The following is a 22,830-nucleotide window of genomic DNA, read 5'->3' as shown; positions in this document are numbered from 1 at the left end:
TGTAGGAAAAGTGATCAGGGCGACAAGTAATGGGACGCTGTGGCATAGTTGATAAGACTCCCGACTCCCGAATTCGATTCCGGGTCATGATGTTTTTACCCACCTGCCCATATCCCTCTCGACCCAGGTGTATAAATGGGTACCTGACAAACTCTAGGGTGATAATAATAGAAAGTCACACTGGTAGAGCAGTGGCAACACTGAAGAGGCTACCCATGATAAAGTAGACATGATGATGATAATGATTTTTATTATATTGGTATCATTTTTTATTATTATTTTTAGTATTATTACTCTTATTATTATTGTTATTGTTGTTGCTATTATTACTATAATTGTCATCACTAGTATTATTAGTATTATCATCAACATCATTATCATCATTATTAGATCTTCCATTGTTATCACATTTAAATTGTGCACTAGACGAATTGGTAGCATATTTGTGTGTAGGTAAGCATCAAAGTCCTTCAGAATAGTTGGCAATGTTCTTACAATTATATTAGATTGGTTTAAGAAAAAAAAAGCAACTACAGATTTGATGCATAAATTAAGGTTGATTTTGCAGATGGAATAAACTGTATTAATTTATTGGAGTAATTTATATCATAGAAAATAAACATAATCATACCTCAGCACTGTTTTGTTTCTTTCTTTCTCGTGGAGAGTTCGGGACACTAAAGTCGTTTTCAGTGACCTAACCATTTTTTTTTTTGGTTTTATTTTAGGCCACCGGAGAACCATATATATATATATATATATATATATATAAATATATATATATAAATATAAAACATATATCTATATATATATATATATATATATATATATATGAGTGTGTGTGTGTGTGTGTGTGCGTGTGTGAGTGTGTGTGCGTGTGTGTGTGTGTGTGTGTGTGTGTGTGCATGCATGCGTTTACGATGCTACTAAAAGTGTACTTCAGGTGGCCGCATGCCATCTTCTGTTTTTGTTTGCTCCCGACCGACTAATCGAGGGTAAATTAGTGATCATGACAAATTTGATGTCTGATAACCTTTTGCTCATCGATGGTGTTGGTAATCAGAACGAAGCTTAGACCAAACGAAAATTCTAACTTTGAGTCAAAAGGCTTAACTGAGGGAGGCGTATTCCTATTCAGACAGTCGTACTGATACTATACCGCGTGCTTGTTTAGAAAACGGGGAATAACAGGACGTGGTATATCTGATCACTTTTATATTCCTGCTTTGTTCAGTAACTGTCGCAAAGTTTTAGGATGTGAAATCATAATATTCTCTTTTAGAATCATACGTTATTACAGCGTCATAGTGTTGTGTTACGGTTTCAATACTCTCGATAATATAGCTTTGTATTAATTGCATATAATTTTGATTGGGGAAGATTAGGCAATGTTTGTTTGTTTGCTTGGTTTTTTTTTTGTTGGTACACACCTTGCTTTTTTGTGACGGGGACCCTACTTTCCACGGTATAACTGGTTTGTAAGTTTTTATATTATATATTTTTTTCTATTTATGTATTCTTTAATTCATTCATTCGTTCATTCATTCATTCATTTATTTAGGGGTAGAACGAAATATTTATTTAAAACTGGTTTAATTCAAGCTAAAACATAGTAACGAATGACATCTAATCCGTTTATTGAACAAGAACACAAGGCGTTTATCTATATAGCTACCTGTCAAAATTGGATTGGAAAGCACATTCCAAACCACAGAATGCATGGAAAAGTTTTTGTTTCGCCGTTTATAGTTCTTATTCATAAATTTTAACTTGACCTGCCAAGCCCATGTTATTACTGTTGCAAGAGCTGAAAAAGGGTATGCCTTTTGTTTTGCTTTGCTTTGTTTGGCCTTGTAATTGAATTTAAACATCACCGCCTGCATGGTCGTTAGTCTTAATGACCACATTTTAAGAACGAGAAATTTGTTTGTTGTTGTTGCTTTCGGTTTGTTGTTCTTGTTGCTACAATTAGCCAAAATATAGCATGTGTGATAGTAAGAATTTTTACACAGTTTTCAGAAAAATTTCTTTAGATGGTATCTGGAAATCTACGAATTATTTCTTTTTAATCAATTTTATTTATCAATCAATTACACAGTTACTTATCTTATATACTTGTTTATTGATGGATATTTTGATTGGTTTATTCTAATCATCATTTCCTTTTTTTTTTTTTTTTTTTTGGTGGGGTTGATGATGCTTTCTCACGATGGAAAACTTGCGACTCCGAAATAACTTAACAGTGACGTTAAAGGGGTAAAATAAATGCGTTTCTTGCGTTGATGTTGATTGCGTGTGTGTGTGTGTGTGTGTGTGTGCGTGTGTGTGCGTGTGTGTGCGTGTGTTGCCAAGAACAGGAGGGGGAGTGGATGTTCCGGCCACACATCATCACAACTGCTTGGCAGTGTGCCTTCCAGTTATAAACCTTACTTGCATTAAAATCATTTTTTTTTTCTATGATGATATCAGTTACTTATCAATCGTACTCTCCAAATTGCTTTTGATAAGTCATTAATAACAGCTAAGTTCAACATGAACCTATGTGTCAAATAAATGTTTCTTGACGATTAAATTCATCATATTATAGACGCTTGGCCGACGATGATGCAATGGATTTTACATGTAACCCTGCATGCATCCCCAAACCACTCAAAAGTCGCCAGATATGCATTTTTATTGTTATTTTTTCAAATCAGTATAACAAAGTTATTAGAGTTAAAAGTGATGAGTATATAATGGGTTTGTCAAAATGGGATATGACCTATTAGATATACATGTACACCTAATCAAACCGCACTACAAGAAAATGTTCTTGTAAGCTACAAAGATTACAATTTCCTATAGATATCACCATCCACAACTTCAGAATAGTGTTGAAATAGAGTTCCTCTTTTGGAAAAAGGACAGTCAAAAACCAAACAGAAAAGGTAGCTGACCAGGTTGACCAATTCAACCAATTTTGAGTCCTTATAATACCATCGGGAAACGCTCCTTTTGTTGTTGTTGTTATTGGTTTGTCAGTAGTAAACCTGTAGTAAGTAAACTGGCGACCATTATTTCAGAATATGTTAAAGTTAAAGATGTACCTAGATCAAGCCTCCATTACATATCCACGTCTACTAGTATTTTGAAAAGAAACCGTTATAACACTAAGACACTGGCTGTCAGAGATAAACAGACAAGTATTGTTTACGTAGTCTAACCTTTTTTCACGTAACATGTTCACAAAACAGAGTGGCCCTTCAACTTCAACATGTCCAGGTGCATAGCATTATGGTTAATTGCTGTTTGCGTTGGATATCTTAGTGGTAAGTACATACAAGGTGTATACTCATCATTCTTATCTGTGCCAAAATATGACCCCGATACTGTTAGATCTTAGGGCGTTCTCGCGTCAAATAAATTCAATAATTCAAGGCCATTAATATTCGCACCCACCAAGTTGACCCGGTGTGCGTACTTTTACCCTTTGAAATCTGGGCTTGTGTAATGACTATTATTGCTTCACGTGGACGGCAGTTATGAAGATGTTAAAAAAAATAAGTTAATATTAACAGGCTTATATAGGATTTGACCAAAGTTAAATATGGAGTTATCCACCAGGTATAGTCTGGTATGCTTTTTCTTTCGTCTCAAGACGTGTTGTAACAGGTCATCTGAAAGATAATACGGAGCTCCATTGTAATTATGTCACCGATATTTTGCATTACCCATACCCACGCTGTATCAAAGTAATAATTCAAGACATGTTGTTTTTGCCATCAAGTACCATCCATCTATCAAAACAAATGAAGTTTGTTTGCAAAAACCGATAAGTCCATATTTGCCAAACGGAGATATTTGTGATTAAAGGTCAAGAAAAATAAAGAGAATAATAAGAAAATTTTTGCTTGTTTTGACCATAACTTTAAAAATGCACCTTTATATTCAGTGACCAATATATCATTTTAAAGGTATTATTTTGTACTTTATGACAGAGACCATACTTCAAAATCTTCAAAAATGGACTTATCGGTTTTTGCGAACAAACTCTTCAAATCTAAACATGATGTGCACAGCTGAATTCTTCATGCGTTGCCCTGTCAATAAATGAACTGTTAATGTGCATTTTTCTTTGGAAAAAAACCCAGATGCATCAAGTACTTTATTCTGTGAAAGTGCCGTGATAACGTACGAAATCTGGCTCATTCGTCTGTACTTGTGCTTTTTGTTTTTCTTTGTATTTTTGTTTGTTTGTTTGTTTGTATGATTTGTTTGCACAACAAGATTGCTAAAAAAAAATGTCTAATCTACAAAGGGTAAGTAATGTCTTTAAATTTGCATTTCGGCAGGGTCAGTCGATGGCCAGTGCTCCCTCCCCTCCTCTCCGTGTTCTCATTGCTCTGTTGATGGACACTTTGACGGAGAGGCCCCCGTGCCACAGGGTTCCTACCTGCTTTGGACCTGTGACATCGGCTACGTCATCGACGGGAGTTGGGAGATGGTGGTATGGGTGTGTGTACAAAACAATACTTGGATCGGACCCCAACCCATCTGTACAGGTAAATTTAGAAAATGGAATTAAAAAATTGAGGGGGTCGGTGCAATATAGTGCTAACCCACAAAATAGTCACTTTGATATAATCGCTTTGAGTGTTGGGAAAGTCCATACATTGTACATTAATGAAACATGAATGCATGCATTTTTACCATCTTATTGGTTGAATTCAAATATGATATTTTCACGGAGGTTAGAGTGAAGGATAAGGATTATGAAAATGCATGTAACTCAATTTTTGACACAAGTGTGGGTCAGCACTATATTGCACCGACCCCCTCAATTATGTCTCTGTGTTTGAGAAAAAAAAACACCTCTTCTTCCTATGATCATAAACCCGTGCATATACTATTTTGTGTAACTGTTCTCTTTATGATAACTGATTTGCCTCCCTCTACGTGTAAGATAGACCTGAAGCCCATCGTGTAGATCGAATCTCACGAGATGTGCGCATTTTAGTCAACATAATTTGCTCATCTTATTTTGTTTTATTTTTTGTGTTTTTTTTTTTTGGGAGGGGGCTCCATATCCTGGGATGCTTAACTCCGTGCTATGATTTCACTGATTTGGAGAATAAAAATTCCCATAAGTTTGCCAATTTCAGTTCCATCTAATCGAAGTGTCTCATATCCCATTCCCCTATATCTGTGGCTACAGAGGTCACGTGTTCATCTCCCCCTGTACCTGCCCACGGATCAATAGTCGAGGATGATCAACAGACATACCATCAGGGTGACAACATCTCGTATGTATGTGACACTGGTTATTCTTTGAGCTTTCCAAACTCCACTGGAAACCTAACGTGTGGGACCGATGGGAGATGGATTCCCGACAATGCCCCAATCTGCCGAAGTGAGTATACATGCCGGCACCACGCTTGAATGATAATCGTGATTGAATCTATTCACTGTGATCTTTATTTATTTATTTTCTTTATCTTTTTTATAGTCGTTGTCATCATTTTCGCGAAAGCTTTCCCTACTGGAAAGAACACAGAGTTTCGCAGTCTGTTCAATCTGTGTTTATAATTATAGTCGATTGTCAAGACCCTCAAATTTGACAGTGCAAATACAATCCACGCTGTGGTGTTTTTTTTTTCTTTTTCAAACGGTATTGGCACAGTAAAGTTCTATTTCACACTGTTAACGAATAATTGTGAATCAATGTTTCACAATGTGTTCACACTGTTAAAAACGCCCGAATTCACGTAGTGAAGAGATTTCACACTGTGTTTAAAATTCGTTCACACTGTTTTTACATTATGTTTTACGATGTGGGACACTCTGTTTTTTAAAGCAGGGTTACCACTTAACGTGTTTAATATGTTTAACATTGGCCAACTCTATAAATTTCTTCTGGTGTTACTAAAATAGAAACGTTTATTACCGAATGATATCGCTACCTTATTTCAGAACAGTTACCACGGAAACGGTACAAGTGAAAAAAAAAAAATCCTGTTGAGTACAAGGGCAATTTGAGTGTGCCTTAAAGGGATTGTCAAAGATACAATACATGTTGGAAAGACAATTTACTTCGTTGTTTTGGTTATTTTCTATTACATGCCCAACAACTAGTAAATCTCGAATGTCGAAAGTGTCAGAAAATTAAGTATCAATTTAAAGGTTATGAATTTGTAGATTCATCATTGTCTAATCATGCCTTTAATCCTTCCATTCGTATAACAAATTGCCGATGTGAAAGTGTAGTTCGACAAATTATTCATTATACATCCCAACAGTAACATCCCAAATATCAATTTTCTCCCCACGCTTCCCCTGAATTTCTAAGTATAATATAACGAATCCTTTTCGAACGTTGTGCAAGCATTCCTACCACTTTCAACATAGGCAGATTTTTAGTTTCCACCCAGAGAAAGGAAATAAACAAACCACTAATCATTATTATATTTCTTGTCCCTCTGCGGTTCCCATCCTATTACTTTGTTGTAAATCTTGCCATTTTGTCATCATCACATTATCTCGTAATTTGGCTATGATGGCATTGAAACATCTGCAGTTGACTGCCCAGAGTCCTACACAGAGCATGACAACGTATGTTTCTCGACTTCAACGGCTCTCAGCGATTGGTATGGCGCTGTTCAGGCATGCGCAGTCCAGGGAGACATTCTGGCGCTCCCAAAGAACAACAACACTCATGATCATTTGAAAAGCATGGTTAACAGTGGCAATTACTGGATTGGCGTTAGAGAGGGCAGAGACTGGAAATGGGCATCTGGTGAGTGAGCAGAATGCTCTAAAAAAGTATACCCATGCAGATTACAGAGGGCGCTATTGAACTTTATTCACGAAACAATTCACCATAAAACAGTTGAAAACACATACAAGACGAAACCGAATATGTTTTGGAAAGTTTGAAATAATGGAGGGTAGAAATATCACTTACAGCGATCAAAACGGCAAGATCGTATTCAATTGTAAACAGGGGAGAAGCTGATGATAAGGCCAACTTTAATTCTCAGTGCTAATAAGGAAATCACAAATTACAACATTTAGGAAAAAAATGCCTAAAATTATTATGAACAAAATTCTAATAGGGACACATTGTTTATATAGAAAATATGAATATTTGATAAAGTAAAGCCATTAACACTATATTATTACCTATCATTACTAGTTTATCGTAGCCTAGTTGCTAATTAATATGTCATCATCTGGAGAGACAACACATTGGAGTGAATAGAGCGGTCAATTAACCTTTGCTTCATTTCCACAGACGGGTCGTACATTGAAAGGCTATTTTGGAACCAAGGGGAACCTAACGGAAACCACGAAAGCTGTGTGGAACTTCGGAAATCTGACGATGGAGACCATTTTTGGAATGATGCTGCCTGTGGCGAACAAAATAGTTTCATATGCGAAGCAGGCAAGCGAAGATGTTTTCTTTTTCATACATTTTCTTCATTGCCAGAACCCCTTCAAACCCCCCCCCCCCCCCAAAAAAAAAAAAGAAAAACATGCGGATACACAACAACAACTTGCAGATCATCAACCATTAGTTTTTGTTACTGATCCCCTTGACAAGAGAAACGTGAAGTTTTGATTTCGACTCGGGTTTCATTACAGAAATCATACGCAACTCAATAGATAGGTAAGTAGAACATATTCAACAACGTTGTATTCATTAAGCGTTTATTAAAATGATTTATGTATAACAATGAGGCCTTGTTATGAATTGAATAGGCACGTCTTCTCGGAAGACTCAGCAAGCGAGTCAGACATTTTGTTTTCAGAATATACAGGGCACTCTCGTTATAACGAACATGGTTATAACGAAATTCCGGTTACAACGAAGTAAAATTCAGGCCGAAAACATTAAACGCTCTTTACTTTTATCGTTTGTTTGATCGCTGATAGCAAAATTTCGATATAACGGAAGAAAACTGCCAGTCATGTGGACTTCGTTATAACAAGAGTTGATTGTATCAAACAATGCAGAATTGTGTAGAGATATCTTATAATGAAGAACAATGTGTATATAGATAACACAATATCTCTTTTAAAGAGCAGAAGAATGTAGCGCTATTCAAATTTCGTCTCATTTTTGCTCATTATTATCTCTCATCAAAACACTATTCTATTGCAGAGGGTTCTTGTATTAATGGGACTGAAGAATCTTCTAGTCTAAACGCGACGTATAACGGCAAGTGCTATCATTTCATCGGAGTTAGCCTTACATGGCAGGAGTCACGAGACGCCTGTGAATCGAGAAACTATGGATTTCTGGTGGAGATTTTAGATCTTAGCACCCAGGAATTCTTGTCTTCTCTTGCATCGCTTTGGGAGTCTGTCTATTCTACGGAGAGGTTGTGGTGGATTGGGGCGTCCGAAGACACCAACGACATTGAAAGGTCTTGGTTCTGGTCGGACGGTAGGTGACGTAACAATGCTACCTGACTTCGAAGTATCCATTAATATAATTGCATTGAGACATAGGTCTATGCATGCAGAAGCATCAACTGATGCCACATTTTTATTTGTTTGTTTGCTTGCTGTAGACAGTTCCTTTGTCTTACACTTTCTTCATGTACTATTTTGGCTCGATTATATTTCCGATATAACAAAGAAAAAAAAATCTGAAAAGAGAACTAAACGAGAAACCAAAAATATGATTACTCCAACAATGATTTTACAACAAAAATTCTCTTTACAACGGAGGAAAAATTCAGTTCCAAAGATTATCATCTTCATGTTATGTTTATGTACTTTATTCAGCTATCACAAAATGTCCATTTAACGAAAGAAAATGGCAGTTCGTTATAACGGGAATGCACTGTATTTACAGTGTACTCCCATTATAACGGACACACTGTTACAACGAAATTCCGGTCACAACGATATAAAAATTCAGGCAACAACATTATTGGCTCTATGTATTTTTACTGTTTATTTGTTCGGTTATAACGAAAGAAAAATGCCGGTCCCGATGACTTTGTTATAACGGAAGTTCACTGTACTTTGTACCTACCTGCAGACACTAGAGTCCACACTACACAATGGGCCCCTGGAGAACCTAACAACATGGGCGCGGAGGAGTGCGTTGAAATGAGGGAAAGCCTTAACTTCGGTTGGAATGATCAGGGCTGTTCTCAAGTTGCATCATGCTTTTGTCAAAAAGGTGTGTCACAGAAGTTGAAGCAGAGAAGAGATTTTGTTTGTCGGACAGATCATTTATCATTATCAGCTGTGGTTTGAGATGTCGCAATTAAACGCCCCTGCTGGAAAGAACACAGTGTTCCACAGTGTGAAACACAATGTGAATACAATGTGAAACCACGGAGCTCTAGTAGCTCCATGGTGAAACAGTGTGAGCAAAGTGTGAAATCTCTTCATACCCATAAATTCGAGCGTTTCAACAATGTGAACACATTGCGGATCATCAATTCTCAATGTGAAACAGATCATCACTATGTGAACTCACTGTGAAAAACCACACCCAAGTGTGAAACCATCTTCACACTGTTAAATTCGAGCGTTTTCACATAGTTGACTATGAGAACACATTTGGACACACAGTGATCGTTTCAGCAGGAGAGACTATATAGGAAGCCTACAGTATGCAGTTCAGGCCAACAGTTTTTATCAGTGCTATTCTCCAAAAACTTAAAAGATACACCAAAAAAAAAAGCAATGCAGGCGAATTGACGAACAAACAGAACCCTCGTGAGCAACGAGTATTTGATGCAAATTGAACATTACTTTCGGTTGTAGATAATCATAATATGATATAATCACGATATAATTATAAAGTTCATTCATTCATTTGCTCATTACTTCATTCCGATTAGTCACATTATTCATGTTGTATGAAAATTTGCCAAATTAAGTGTCTATTTTTTCAGATCATCTTCATAACAAAACTATATCAAACTGACTAAAAGGGGTGCCTTGTTATACGAAAGACCATCTTGACGCAATACAGGACTATCAGGGAAGGACCGAGGAATTCCGTAAGGGGTGGGGGCGAAAAAGAAGAAGAATATTTACCACTTCTCTCGTGTTTGGAAAACAAAACAAAACAACAACAATATCAACCTATGAAAAGTCGAAACAAAGTATTTTCTCTGTCTGGCAGGACTGGTGGCTTGCGGTGATCCTGGTGCACCAGCTCATGGTGTGAGGACGCCAGACGAAACGTCTTCATTCCTCGATGGCGCCAAGGTTCACTTCCGATGTGATACTGGCTACCACCTGAACGGTTCCTCATCAATCACGTGTCTTACAAACGGGAACTGGGACTCGGAGTTGCCGGAATGTCAAGGTAGGTAAGAAACGTAGGAAGTGTTAATACGAAAAAAAAAAATGAAGAAAAACTAGAGGCAACAGATCTATAACTTGGATAATACAGACAAAAAAAAAAGTTGGAAATCGAAAACAACTCTGGAAAGATATGGTTGTGTATGTTTATTTAATTTTTTTTTTACGTTAGCTTTGATTTTATCATACGTTCTTTCTATGTGATTTTACTTACAAACAACATCTTTTTTAATGTTATTCACTTTTTTGTCATACGTTCTTTCAGTATGACTTTACTTATAAACAGTTTTTTTTTCTAATAATCATTTTTTTTTATTGTGTGAAATATAGTACACCTTCGAGGACAGATTTATTCCATTCTCCTAGGCTAGTTTTCAAGTTCAAGTTTGTAAAACATTTATTTTTCCATCTTTTTCATGTTGTAAATCACATACATAAAGTTGTACAAGGAAGAGAGAACCTCAAAAAGCAGAGCTTGTGGTGAGCTGCCTAACAGTAACGCACTGCGTCACAAACACAAGAGACAGCAAAAACACAATATTTATATTATTATTATGATATTATGATAATATTTCCAAAGGCAATATTAAGATGAGATATTCCTCGAAGAGAAATATTGCAGTTCTAGACCCCGTCTACAGTGCGGGGCTGGGCCGAGCCGCGGCCGAGCCCAACCTCAATTGCGAGGCCGAGCCCCTCCGTTTACACTGCCGGGCTCGGCCGCGCTTTTGATTCAAACCTTTCAATATTTTGTCGTGGTGGCGCTCTGCTTGTAAACAAACGCAATTTGGTATTGTCTGGTTTTCAGACCCTTTGCCAACTGAATTCCGTGGCGACGAAGTCGCCGTTCGGGCAAAGGCCTTTGCCGAAGGAAACAATCCTTTGCAGGACAAAATCAGCTTAAATTATACTAGTTTTCGACGTTGAGGAGGTTAATATCGTGAATAGCGAAATAGTACGGGCAGAGGGTCTGGAAGCCAGACTAAAATTGGCCGCGCATTTGACCCAGTTTGCGTTTACACCAAGAAGAGGTCGGGCTCAGCCGCGGATCGGCCGCGGCCGAGACCACCTCCACTGAAATGAAGGAGGGCTCGGCCGCGGCTCGGCGGAAGAGAAGAAACACCCACAAACCTGACAATATCAGCAAAAAAGTCTATAGGGCTTTTTACACTTGTGTTTCTTAACCCCGGACTTTCTCTGACCCAGGACTATCGTTAGTCCCGTACCAATTTTTTCAGGCCCCCCCCACCCCCCCCCCCCCCCCCCCCCCCCACCCCCCCCCTTAGCCCCACCGTTGGTCCGGGGCTAAACAAAAATGTACAAGTGTAAAAAGCCCTTATTATTCCAAAAAAGAGAGACGATTTATAATGGGATTTAAACAAACTCAAAGAAGGTACAGATTTTAAATGGGCTGGGAGATTATTCCAGACCTTGGGACCACAAAAACGCACTGTGTGTTGGAATAAGACTTTTTAATGTTTTGGAATGTGAATTAATGAAGATGATCTAGTTTCATACTTATGTTATTCTGAGTTTTCTTCAAATAAGTGACAAAAATGATCAGGGAGAAGATTATTTGTAAACTTATACATAAATAAGCCCAATTGAAATGTATTGATATCTTTTAAACGCAACAACTTTAACTCGTTAAACAGTTTGCAATGTACAGTCTTGCATTGCAGTTTTACATTGCACCTACAGTTGTATGCAGCTACAAGAATGTTGATATGAAAAACAAAATCCACAAAAAGTGTTCGAAAAATCATTAAAACAAACAAGTAATAAACTCAAACCTCTAGCACAGAAAAACAAATAGAGGAGTCAACTACGTGTTTTTTAAATGCACAACCTATTTCCTTGGACCAAAATTAAAACGTATGTTCCTCTGACACTGATGACTATAATTGCGGTCTATACTGTACAGAACAATTGTATTCTTTATCTGGTTTATGTTTGTCTATTGCTTGCCATTTTTCTTCTCTGCTTTTATGTTTGAACATGTATACACATGTAAACATCTTTTTTTTTGAAACGCCATAAGTACTAAAAAATGGACCTGTGCGCTATGCAAGTAGCCACCATTATTATTATTATTATTATTATTATTATTATTATTATTATTATTGTTATTGTTATTATTATTATTATTTTTGTTATTATCATTATATTTATTATTACTAGCATAATTTTTTATAATTATTATTATTAGTAGTAGTAGCAGTAGTAGTATAGAAAAGGGAGAAAAGGATAATACATGAATGTATTATTGAAAAAGATGAAATTAAAATTGATCTAATATTAGTTTTCTTTCTTTTTTGTACTTTTTGGCATGTTTCGTATTAATATTAGCATTACCCTTGTTATGTCATCAGCCGTTGCTTGCCAAGGCGAGCCACCATCAGTGAACGGTACAAACGTGACAGTCACAGGAAACGAATTCAAAGCCCTTGCCATCTACGAGTGCTCCGATGGTTTGATACCCACAGCTTCCCCGGTCAGTTACTGCCAGACGGACGGCACGTGGAGTCAATCAGATTTCTCCTGCACAGGTATTTTCCACCTTTTCGGGGTTTTTTTTTTTGAAAGAAATAAAAAGAAAACATCAATAAGGGGAATGAATAACACAGTATATTGAAGACCTGAATATAAGAACGACCCAAGTCCCATTTTTTGGCCAAATTCAGTTTGACATGAGAAATTGTAGCTTATGCATGGACTCATCTTGTGTATTAAATGATACATCCTGATTACCCCCGGAAGTGCCTGAAATGAATGAGTTAAATCTTATATGAATGTAAGAATGAAGGACTTGGGTCATTCTTTTATTCATATTATAGCGCCTTCTCTTTTCCCTCTCTCATCTCTATAGCAGTATATCATGTATATGATTCAAAGAACGACCCAAGTCCATCACACAAAATGGCCTCTCCACAATTAATGTAAATGTTAATTGTCATTTTAATATATATTATGTTCTAATTTGTATATACAATGTTGCCTTCCCATCACAGTTAAATAGAATATTATTGGACAAATAAAACAGATATAAAGTTTTTTTAAGTTTACTCGAAATGGTCTTCCATGGACTTGGGTCGTTCTTATATTCAGATACTCAATTGGTAATTTTTTGCCAGGCTGAAATAGAACATAGAAAATATATTCTTGTCTCTGTTGACAAATTCGTTGAAGGTAAATGCATGGTAATACTTCTTTCTTCAGTGATACTATCTCTCATACCAGTCCATTCTATTTACAGTTTTGTGTGTTATTAAATACGCACACACACACACACACACACGCACATACACGCACACACGTGATATTCAAATATGCAGACCTGTCTTTGAAAAAAAAACTGAACCTTAGCAAAGATTATTGTTATCCAAATCATTTCATTCCTTTTCCCTGTGTGTGTGTGTGTGTGTGTGTGTGTTTTGTGGGGTAGGTGGAGGAGGAGGAATGGGTACTTTTTACAGGTACGTACTTGGAAATACACACACCTGTTCTCTTTACAGTATGATACGATCATGATGGCACGATAATTCATGACCTTGATTTCCCATTCAGTTCCTACCTCTTCACCCACGGAAACGTCTCCCACTTCAGTCAAAACAACTGGCTGGGGAACATCACAGTCGTTATCCACGACAGGTAAACTTCAGTCTGATCAAAACGTATTGTGCCGCTATCTGTATACCTACCGATTTGAATATAATTCGGTCCATTAAAAAGAAAGAAAATGACTGAACAAGCAGGAACAAAAACCAACTAACCATAAAAACAGCAGTATCACAATCAACAGAGTCCAGTACACAAACACATTGGAAAGGCAAAGAATGATCCAAAATCATTTTCGTTCAGCCCACATGACTGTACTTCTGTCCTTACTAGGCCCAACGAAGAGAAACAGAATAATACTAAAGTATGTTGTTGCCAAGATAGTTGTAGTTGTCCTCTTCCAATAAAAATAACTTTTATGGTCGATCAGAGAGCTCACAAAGCTACATACACACGCATGCTTTATATCGGCCAATATCGATTTAAAAGGAGACTCCGTTTGTTTCTCGGGTGCAGACGAAATACTTGCTGAGTGTGCTTAATAGCCTCTGATTAACGTTACACTTCCTGTGTATGTAAACTTTACATTGCACCGCTTATGATGCATGGAACTGCTGAAAATATTCCACCCTGCAAGCCATGAAGGACACATAATTTTTATGACTTCCGTGAGGCCGGGCCACCTATACGGCTTCCAAAAATAGTGCTGAAAATTAGCAAACAACGCCATTACATAGACATGTATATCAGTGTGTGTACATTAAATTGAGGAACAGGAATAAGAGCAACAACAATTATTTGGAAAATGACTCTTAAGAAAAAAAAGCTTCTCATTTAAACAACAGATATCATAGGGTACACATTTTAAAGTGTGTATTAAGATCCAATTCGTAAAACAATAATATATGATTGAAATTATACAACAAATTTTCATTTCTTCTTCTTCTTTGTGTCTGCAGATATGACGACTCAGCCTCAAACAACAAATTTTCAGACAACAGGTGCGAACATTGAAGTTGACAGTCCTTTGACCACCCGCATCATTATCTGCATGGGATTTGATATTTCTTTTCTTCAGTTATTGTTAATATTTTGTACCTGTCATTAGAGCGGAACACTGTCTTCCTGTTAGTCCCTCCTTATCCACATTTCTTTTTTCTCTTGTAAAATTTTCAAAAAAACCTCTTGACTGCTAAACGTATAACTGATTCTTGAATTCAATGATGCTATAAAATTCTGTAAGCATTTATCACTATGAAAATCACTTGTATTGGAAAAGTGAAGAGACAGTTTATTCTAATCTTCATTAAGACTGCGATAATACACTTGCATTGTCTATGTGTGTGCGAGATGAATTACATTAAGCAAGGGACCTGTTTATGCCAGATATAACATTATCTTCAATGTAGATAAATAATCTTTGTTCTTTTTTATCTATCACCAGCTTATTCTCTACATTCAACCAAGCCAGTGATGTCTTCCTCCCCGACACCTGATGGGGTTAGCTCTACAAAGATGTCTGTGACAGGTAATATTACTTCGGCTCTGTCTGATACAGTGGACTCCCGTAACGAATTCCTGGACCTGCAGTTTTCTTTCGTTTTATCGAATTTTCGTCATAACCCAACAAATAAACAATAAATAACATAGAGCGGATAATATTGTGGTCTGAATTTCTACTGAATATCGCCTGCCCTTTCATTCGATTTTGTTTTCCCTATTTCATTTGAGCTGTTCCTGTGTAAAGTCAATAATCCGCGTTTCAATCTACAATAGATAAAACCATCTGTCCCTTTTTCTATCTCATCTACATTCTTTACTACCCCAGTACTACAACTAGTACCAAAAAAAGGAGCCAAAATCCAGTCTTGAGAAAGTTGTTTGTGCGTGTGTGTTTTCAATAAAATCCATCCTGATGGGAATAAGTTTTCTGAGCAAGATATTCTAAATCAAAGAATCGCGGAAATAATCATCAACTGCAAAAGCCATCTCCTCCCGCCCCCCCCCCCAAAAAAAAAACAAAAACAGGAAAACGCATCAAGAACAGATATATCTTGCACCTTGTAAATTAGACATTACAATGCGTGGGGACCTATTAAGTCCATCAATTAACTTGCATTTACCAATATATGATTTTTATGAGGCGTCACATTCATTCATAGCTTTCTTTTTTTTTTGTATGTTAGCTACATAAGCAAAGACAAGTGACATTTTCACAAATCATACTTATTTTATTCCCTTATCATTATCATTACCTCATTTCCATGCAGGATACCCGTTAACCGAGTCAGCAACAACTTTACGCGGGACAACCAGAGGAGAGATCACTCACACGTCGTCCGGGACAGGTTTCTTTGACATTTGTCTTTATTAGCCATAAGTAAATTCGAGAAAGAGTGTCTAAAGTACTGAAAAAGACAATGTGTATAAGTTTCTGGTAATCGCATATTTCCCCGTCTTCATATTCTGTATTTTCAATATGTAATACGTGTGCGTTTATTTGTAATTCGTAATGAAAAAAAGTATCATATCCATACGTATAACAATAATACACAGTATAGGCGGGCACATGATATCTCAATATCAATATTCTTCTTTTTATATTTTGAAGGAAGCGCAACCCTATTGACACTTTTCGTGCCCTTAGTAACAGCAACATTATGAGATTTTAATAGTGGATGTCATTTCTTATTTTCTTCCGTTTTCACATATTGTTGTCTTCTCAGATAGTCCTACCTCACCGACGGACTCACCAACAACACTTATCCCGACTACCGAAGGTGAAATTTCACATGCATCAGCCAAGACAGGTAACATTGTCAACATGATATTTTGAAAGTATTAACCTTTCTGACTTTTATTTGCGTTTATCTGTCCCTTTTTAACTCACACACAGTGCACTTCCGTTATAGCGAAGGTACGGTTATAACGAAATTCCGGTTACAACGAAGTAAAAATTCAGGCCTCAACATTATCCACTCTCACTATTTTCATCGTTTATTTGTTCGGTTGTAAGGAAATGTCGGTAATCATGTAGCAATGCACACCTACCGTTCGCTTCGCCGTTTGACAATCACATTTTGTGCAGCTATTGGAGATGCTAAATTGAACCATATGAGAGAGTTTTCATGGAATTAGAAAGCCGAAAAGGTAAGAAAAATGAGAAATCGGAGTTGAAAAGTACGTCGGTCGCGAGTGTGTAGTGCACCGATTTCGCAGAGAAGGATGTCAACGATTATAATCGATTCTGGTCTAGATTCTAGTCTCTAATTAGCCGCTTACTAACAATATCGAACTTGACTCGTGCAATACGTGTAGGGTGTAGCCCCTACTTTCTTTTTCGTTTTTTTTCTTCTTATTGTTGGCTCACCTGAGTCGAAGGCTCAAGTGAGCTATTGATAGTTCTTTGTTTTCATTGCCACTATCATGATTATCACTATTCAAATTATTGATACAGATTATTCATACCAGGATTTAGACATTGATCCTTTCTTTAAAAATTGTGGCAAGTATTGATTTTATCATGACAACAGTTGATAATAATAATTTAATTTGAATAGTGTTGAAGGGAATAGAATGAGGTTGAACTGAAGGAAAAGTGGAAGAAAAAGGTTAGGCTATTAGGAGGGAGAGAAAAAGAGAGAGAAAATAAGATGAGAAGGAGGTTGAATTCAAAGGGGATTTCTAGTATTCTACATAATTCATAGGCCTAATTTAATAAATTAATGAGAATAGTATTACAAAAAGTGTATGTTATACAGTCATGTATTAATATTGTGGACTTCTCATAAAGTGCTCATTTTACCTAAAAAGAAAGAGAATATTGAAATTGAAATAGTAAATTTAACTTGTTTCTTATTGATAAGTTCAACTTATAGTAGAAAGTAATTGTCTTTTAGATATGAATATGATAGTATTTATTTTTCCATTTCATTTTTTTTTTAATTATGTATACAAAAACTGAAACCCCAATATTTGTTTTTGTTTTGTAGTAAAAATCAATTTTATTGTGCAATATTCATGATGGATAATTCCCAGTTTTATCATCTTTTACAGTTTTGTACACATATTATCCGTCCATCATTTAGTCAGCCAAAAATGTTGACAGATATTCAGTCACACGCAGGAGAAAATTAACTAAAACGATAAAAAAACAGACGCATCAAGATCACTTTCTTTCTTCCACATTTTACTGTCGAGCCGACGTAGTTATTGTGGTTAAACACCAAACAAGCGGCTGTATCACAGACTACAACGATCGATTATCATAGTTATATCGCTCTTCCACATAATCGATCAATCATCATGCTACGCTGACACAGCCGTCGATCAGCGTACTTTTGAGTCAAAATTAACTACTTTTCTTCTGTAATTGACCATAAAATTCCATGAAACCGTCAGATATGGTCCACCTTGACATTTCTGATAGCCACAAGAAGATTTCTTTGACAAATTAAGGAAGGAAATGGTAGGTGTGCATGGTATGCATTTCTACATGATTACCGAAATTTCGATATAGCGAAAGAAAACTGCCGGTCCTGAGGACTTCGTTAAAACGGGAGTTCACTGTATTTGCATACATCAAAAGTGAAATATGGAGGATACGATGTGTTTCAATTAATACATGCGTCTACGAAAAGTTTTTGATACATTGTTGTCATACTTAATTATGTTGCTTCGAACCATGTTATTAAAGATAAAGTAACACGCTCAATGAGATTTTCTACCTGATGCCCTCCATTCATTCTTCAAATGGAATTAAACATTTAAGCATGCACATTTTAGCTGAAACGTTCCATGTGAGCGAATATGTGGTTTCGTGTTTGTTGGGGGGGGGGGTGGTTGTTTTGTTACGCATGAGTAAAATAGAATGTGAAAGTCTCCTTCAAACACACACACACACACACACACACACACACACACACAATCGTTCAATACACAATCAGGCGTAGATTAGTGTAGATGTTTATATTTTAAGCGTCTTAAATGCTTTTCCCTCATTACAAAGTTTTTAAAATCTTTTTTTTTTACACCGTATTCAATAATACAAATTATAACTAAAAGACGTCTAACCCCCTATTTGTCACATTTATCCCCTGTCCATAAGTTCATTTGTGAATTTTGTTCATATCTGACTCATTCGCAGAGAAACTGTTAAACAAGGGATTCTATTAAGTATTAATGATGTCCATACAAAATCTATTTCGGCATTACCAAAATGTTACTGCTCACTTTGGCGATTCCACACAGATTTGCATACGACCGATTTAACAACAACGGCTATCAACGAAGAAACAACAAGAGCAGATCCTCCAGGACCACCTATTCCAAGCAAGAATCATTTCAATAAATATGCTGTTTTACTGATTTTAGGGAAATCTATTAATGAATATTGATCGGATGTCAGGATCTTGTAATTCCGCCTTATGTTAATGATTTTGAGGTGAAAAATCCATAAAACGCATTGTATTACAAAAGAAAAAAAATTCCTATACCATCACTTCAAACCTTACCTTTGTACCTTTGGACACAATGTTTGTGTCTTACCGAGTAAGTAATGTCTGCATTAATCTATTTGATCTACTCCTGGAAAAGAAGGTGATAAATACCGGATTAGATATTTGAATTTCAGTCAAAGTTCCGCGTTTGAATCGGACAACACTTTTTTTTTTTTTAAGCCATAATGTCCCTCTCGACTCATGTGTACAGTGGGCACCTATATAGCAACGCCGGGGGGTATTAATAACGTTTCGATTATTATTGGTTAGAGCAATGACAAGTCTGTGAGGATGCTATATCCTGGATGAAGAAGAACATAATAGAATTGAAGACCTGAATATAAGAACGACCCAAGTCCATTTTTTTTTTTGCCAAATTCAGTTTGACATGGGAGATTGTAGCTTATGCATGGACTCATCTTGTGTATAAATGATAAATCCTAATTACCCCCGGAAGTGCCTGAAATAAATGAGTTAAGTCTTATATGAATGTAAGAAAGAAGGACTTGGGTCATTCTTTATACATTCATTTTATAGCGCCCTCTCTCATCCTTCTCTCATCTCTATAGCAGAATATCATGTATATGATTCAAAGAACGACCCAGGTCCATATGATTCAAAGAACGACCCAAGTCCATCACACAAAATGGCCTCTCTACAATTATTGTAAATTCAGTTGTCATAATAACATATGTTCTAATAACCATACAATGTCGCGTTCCCATCACAGATAAATAGAATATTATTGGACAAATAAAAAACATATTAAATTTTTAAAGTTTATACCCGAAATGGTCTTCCATGGACATGGGTCGTTCTTACATTCAGATACTCAATCACTGCTGTCGGTGTTCTCGTTCCGATAAACACTTAAGTGTAGTTCTAAGAAGAGAGCAAGGAAAAACTCAAGTACTATAAACACTCAGGATTAATAGAAATAATTACCACCGAATGCAGTAAATATTCCTTCCACGATCTAAAGTATCATTTTTCGTTCCTCTCTCAAATCTGTAGTTATTGCCGGTACGAGTGCAGCTTAACTCTTTCTCCTGATTGTTCTGATAGCAGTGTTCATTATTGTAAAACGGAGGTGAGTATGATTTGTTTACGCATTAGTCAAATTTGCGATGTATTTAGATTCAAACACAAAAGTACTCCAGAGTCATCGCCATCGAAGTGCTATTGGAAGATAACATGGTCAAAGCAGGCATCAGCTTTACAATATTTTGATAGTATCGTGAGCGTCTTTCAAACTTGTTTGATAGATGTTAGTCGTAAAATTGTAATGTCGTATGACTGATATTTTATCAGACTTAAGACGAAATAATTCGTAGTTTGAGCTCTGTACGTTGAACAAATTTGTGAGAGCCTTTAAAAAGCATCGCAAAGCAGATTGTGTGTGTGTGTGTGTGTGTGTGTGTGTGTGTGCGCGTGTGTTTTGTAGTAGCCACACCCAGTTTTCTAATAAGTAAAAGCGTTTAACTTGCACACGCCAATAACATACCGATTACCATACAAAACACAAAGTATGAAACTTCATCTTTTTGTACGGTCCCATTTCAGGAAACGCCTCGCAGCCAAATCTAACCGAAGAGAATACTTGGAGAAAGAATTTAGCGACGAAAAGTCCCTCGAAAATGCGTACAGCAACAATATGAGCACCGATGCTGATGGCATGGGAATGGCTGTAGCTCCAAAGAACAACAATCCATGGGATGAGTTCGACGGTGATGAGAAAGAAGACAAAATGTATGACAACTCGTTGTATGGCAAGCAATACTACGAAATGACCCATGCAAGATCAAGTGTAGACGATGGTGGTTGGGGAGCGTTTGACAAGCAACCCCTAACCGAAAACGATGCAAGAATCAATGGGAAAAAGACAAGACATGGTAGGATTGACAATGATTTGTATGGGGAACAGGCAGCTGCACCAACATACCTGCAATTAAATGGTAGTGAATCGTAGCGGTCTTGCAGGCAGGAAAAGCTGAAAGACAGAAAGGAAAATATGTATCAATTGTTGTCTCTTTGAAAAAGTTAAGAATCAACCATATCGTAAGGTTGTCCCATCTGCTGCCAAACTATTACATGAATTGCTTTATTTTGTAGCTTCTGTAGAGAACTGCATGATGGACAATGAGAGTAGAACAAGAGCAAGATATCATTAACGGTCTTGGGGGAGGCTTTGAAAAAGAGAGAAGAGTCAAATTATAATTTCAATTTTAGAATGTTCACGTCCCATAAGTTACTATGCGGTACAATATAAGCTTTTTTTTCTTCTAATTAATGCAATAACTCGAAATTATTACAGTACTATGACGTATACAAGAGATGTAACTGGTTGTTCTGTAAAGCACTCTAATGATACACTCTATTCAACAATCACCAATGAATGAAAAGAAAAATTATTCAAAAAGTGCATGTCGTAGATGTGTTGACAACCATCCATACAGCGGATGATACATTACCATGTATTTGTATGCTTTAACTTTTTAGACCGAGGCAAGTAAAGCAAGCGTCTACATATGATTGCAAGATATTATACATATAGTTACTACTACCATCATGTAAAAGAATTCGATTGAGATGATGTTCTCTTGGGTATGTTGCTGTTTTATCACATTTTTTACACGTAATTTTCATAGATACGATATGATATATATTTCGAGAAATACATATGGTGTGTTGAAGGGACTGTACAGTACTGGTTGAGGTGGGGATTCATGTTTTGAAAATTCCTAAGTGAGATAATGAGTAACCTCTTATGAAATATGAAAGAGCATGTGATTTTAAGAAGGATTCAACGTTTAATTGATGAAAATTGGTTTTCAAACGGCTGAGATATAAAAAAAGTGATAATAATAAAAGTCAACAGGCCACGTCTTTTATTAGGATCTCTTTGTTTCACCTTGTTTTTGGATATCTCAGCCATTTCAAAACCGGTTTTCATTAAATAAACTTTTGATACCCCTTAAAATGGCACGCTCCTCGACATCTTACAGAGTGGCTTCTGAATATCTTGCAAAACGTTAAAAACTAAATCCTCACCTCAACCAGAACTGTACACACCCTTTAAAAAAATGTCTTATTTTTGTTCGTCATTAGAATGATGTCGATATTGAATAATGGGGACGGGGGGGGGGGGGGATAAGTTGGAATTTCAGCGGCTGATCTTAGCCTGTGCTAATCAATTTAATCCCTCCACTTTCTGATTAATATTATTTTATTCATTTGCTTTGTACTTTGTAATTTGCCTGTATGCATTTGTCTACTCATATTTGTTTCATCAACTTTGTAGAAATGAATTAAATTGAATTGACTTTCATTTTGAATAGCTAGACCCTAATGTTTCTTGTAACAATCTGAAAAAAACAAAACAATGTAATGTAACAATGCAATGGAGAAGTTAATGGGCAATGAACTGCTCTCATTGCACGTGTAATAATCATTATTGATTCCG

At 36.5% G+C, this 22,830-nt stretch overlaps 2 protein-coding genes across 2 annotated transcripts; both read left to right on the top strand.

Annotated features, from left to right (window-relative positions):
- The first annotated feature begins 1,009 nt into the window (after nt 1-1,009).
- LOC139708298 (C4b-binding protein beta chain-like) lies at nt 1,010-8,156 on the top strand. Its single transcript, XM_071620265.1, has 6 exons — nt 1,010-1,055; nt 4,332-4,541; nt 5,195-5,389; nt 6,554-6,772; nt 7,271-7,420; nt 8,143-8,156. The coding sequence occupies exons 1-6, from the start codon at nt 1,010-1,012 to the stop codon at nt 8,154-8,156; spliced, it is 834 nt and encodes a 277-aa protein (XP_071476366.1).
- A 1,192-nt stretch (nt 8,157-9,348) lies between these two features.
- LOC139708297 (E-selectin-like) lies at nt 9,349-21,645 on the top strand. Its single transcript, XM_071620264.1, has 9 exons — nt 9,349-9,370; nt 10,130-10,315; nt 12,684-12,860; nt 13,879-13,962; nt 14,829-14,870; nt 15,314-15,397; nt 16,140-16,217; nt 20,382-20,457; nt 20,931-21,645. Exons 1-8 carry the CDS (start codon nt 9,349-9,351, stop codon nt 20,405-20,407), a joined length of 699 nt encoding a protein of 232 aa, XP_071476365.1. The 3' UTR covers nt 20,408-20,457; nt 20,931-21,645.
- The last annotated feature ends 1,185 nt before the right edge of the window (nt 21,646-22,830 follow it).

Source organism: Diadema antillarum, unplaced genomic scaffold (assembly GCF_040938485.1).
Source record: "Diadema antillarum isolate AM-2024a unplaced genomic scaffold, OU_Dant_1.0 seq00001324_RagTag, whole genome shotgun sequence".
NCBI lineage: Eukaryota > Metazoa > Echinodermata > Echinoidea > Diadematoida > Diadematidae > Diadema > Diadema antillarum.
This window is presented reverse-complemented; position numbering and strand designations above follow the sequence as displayed.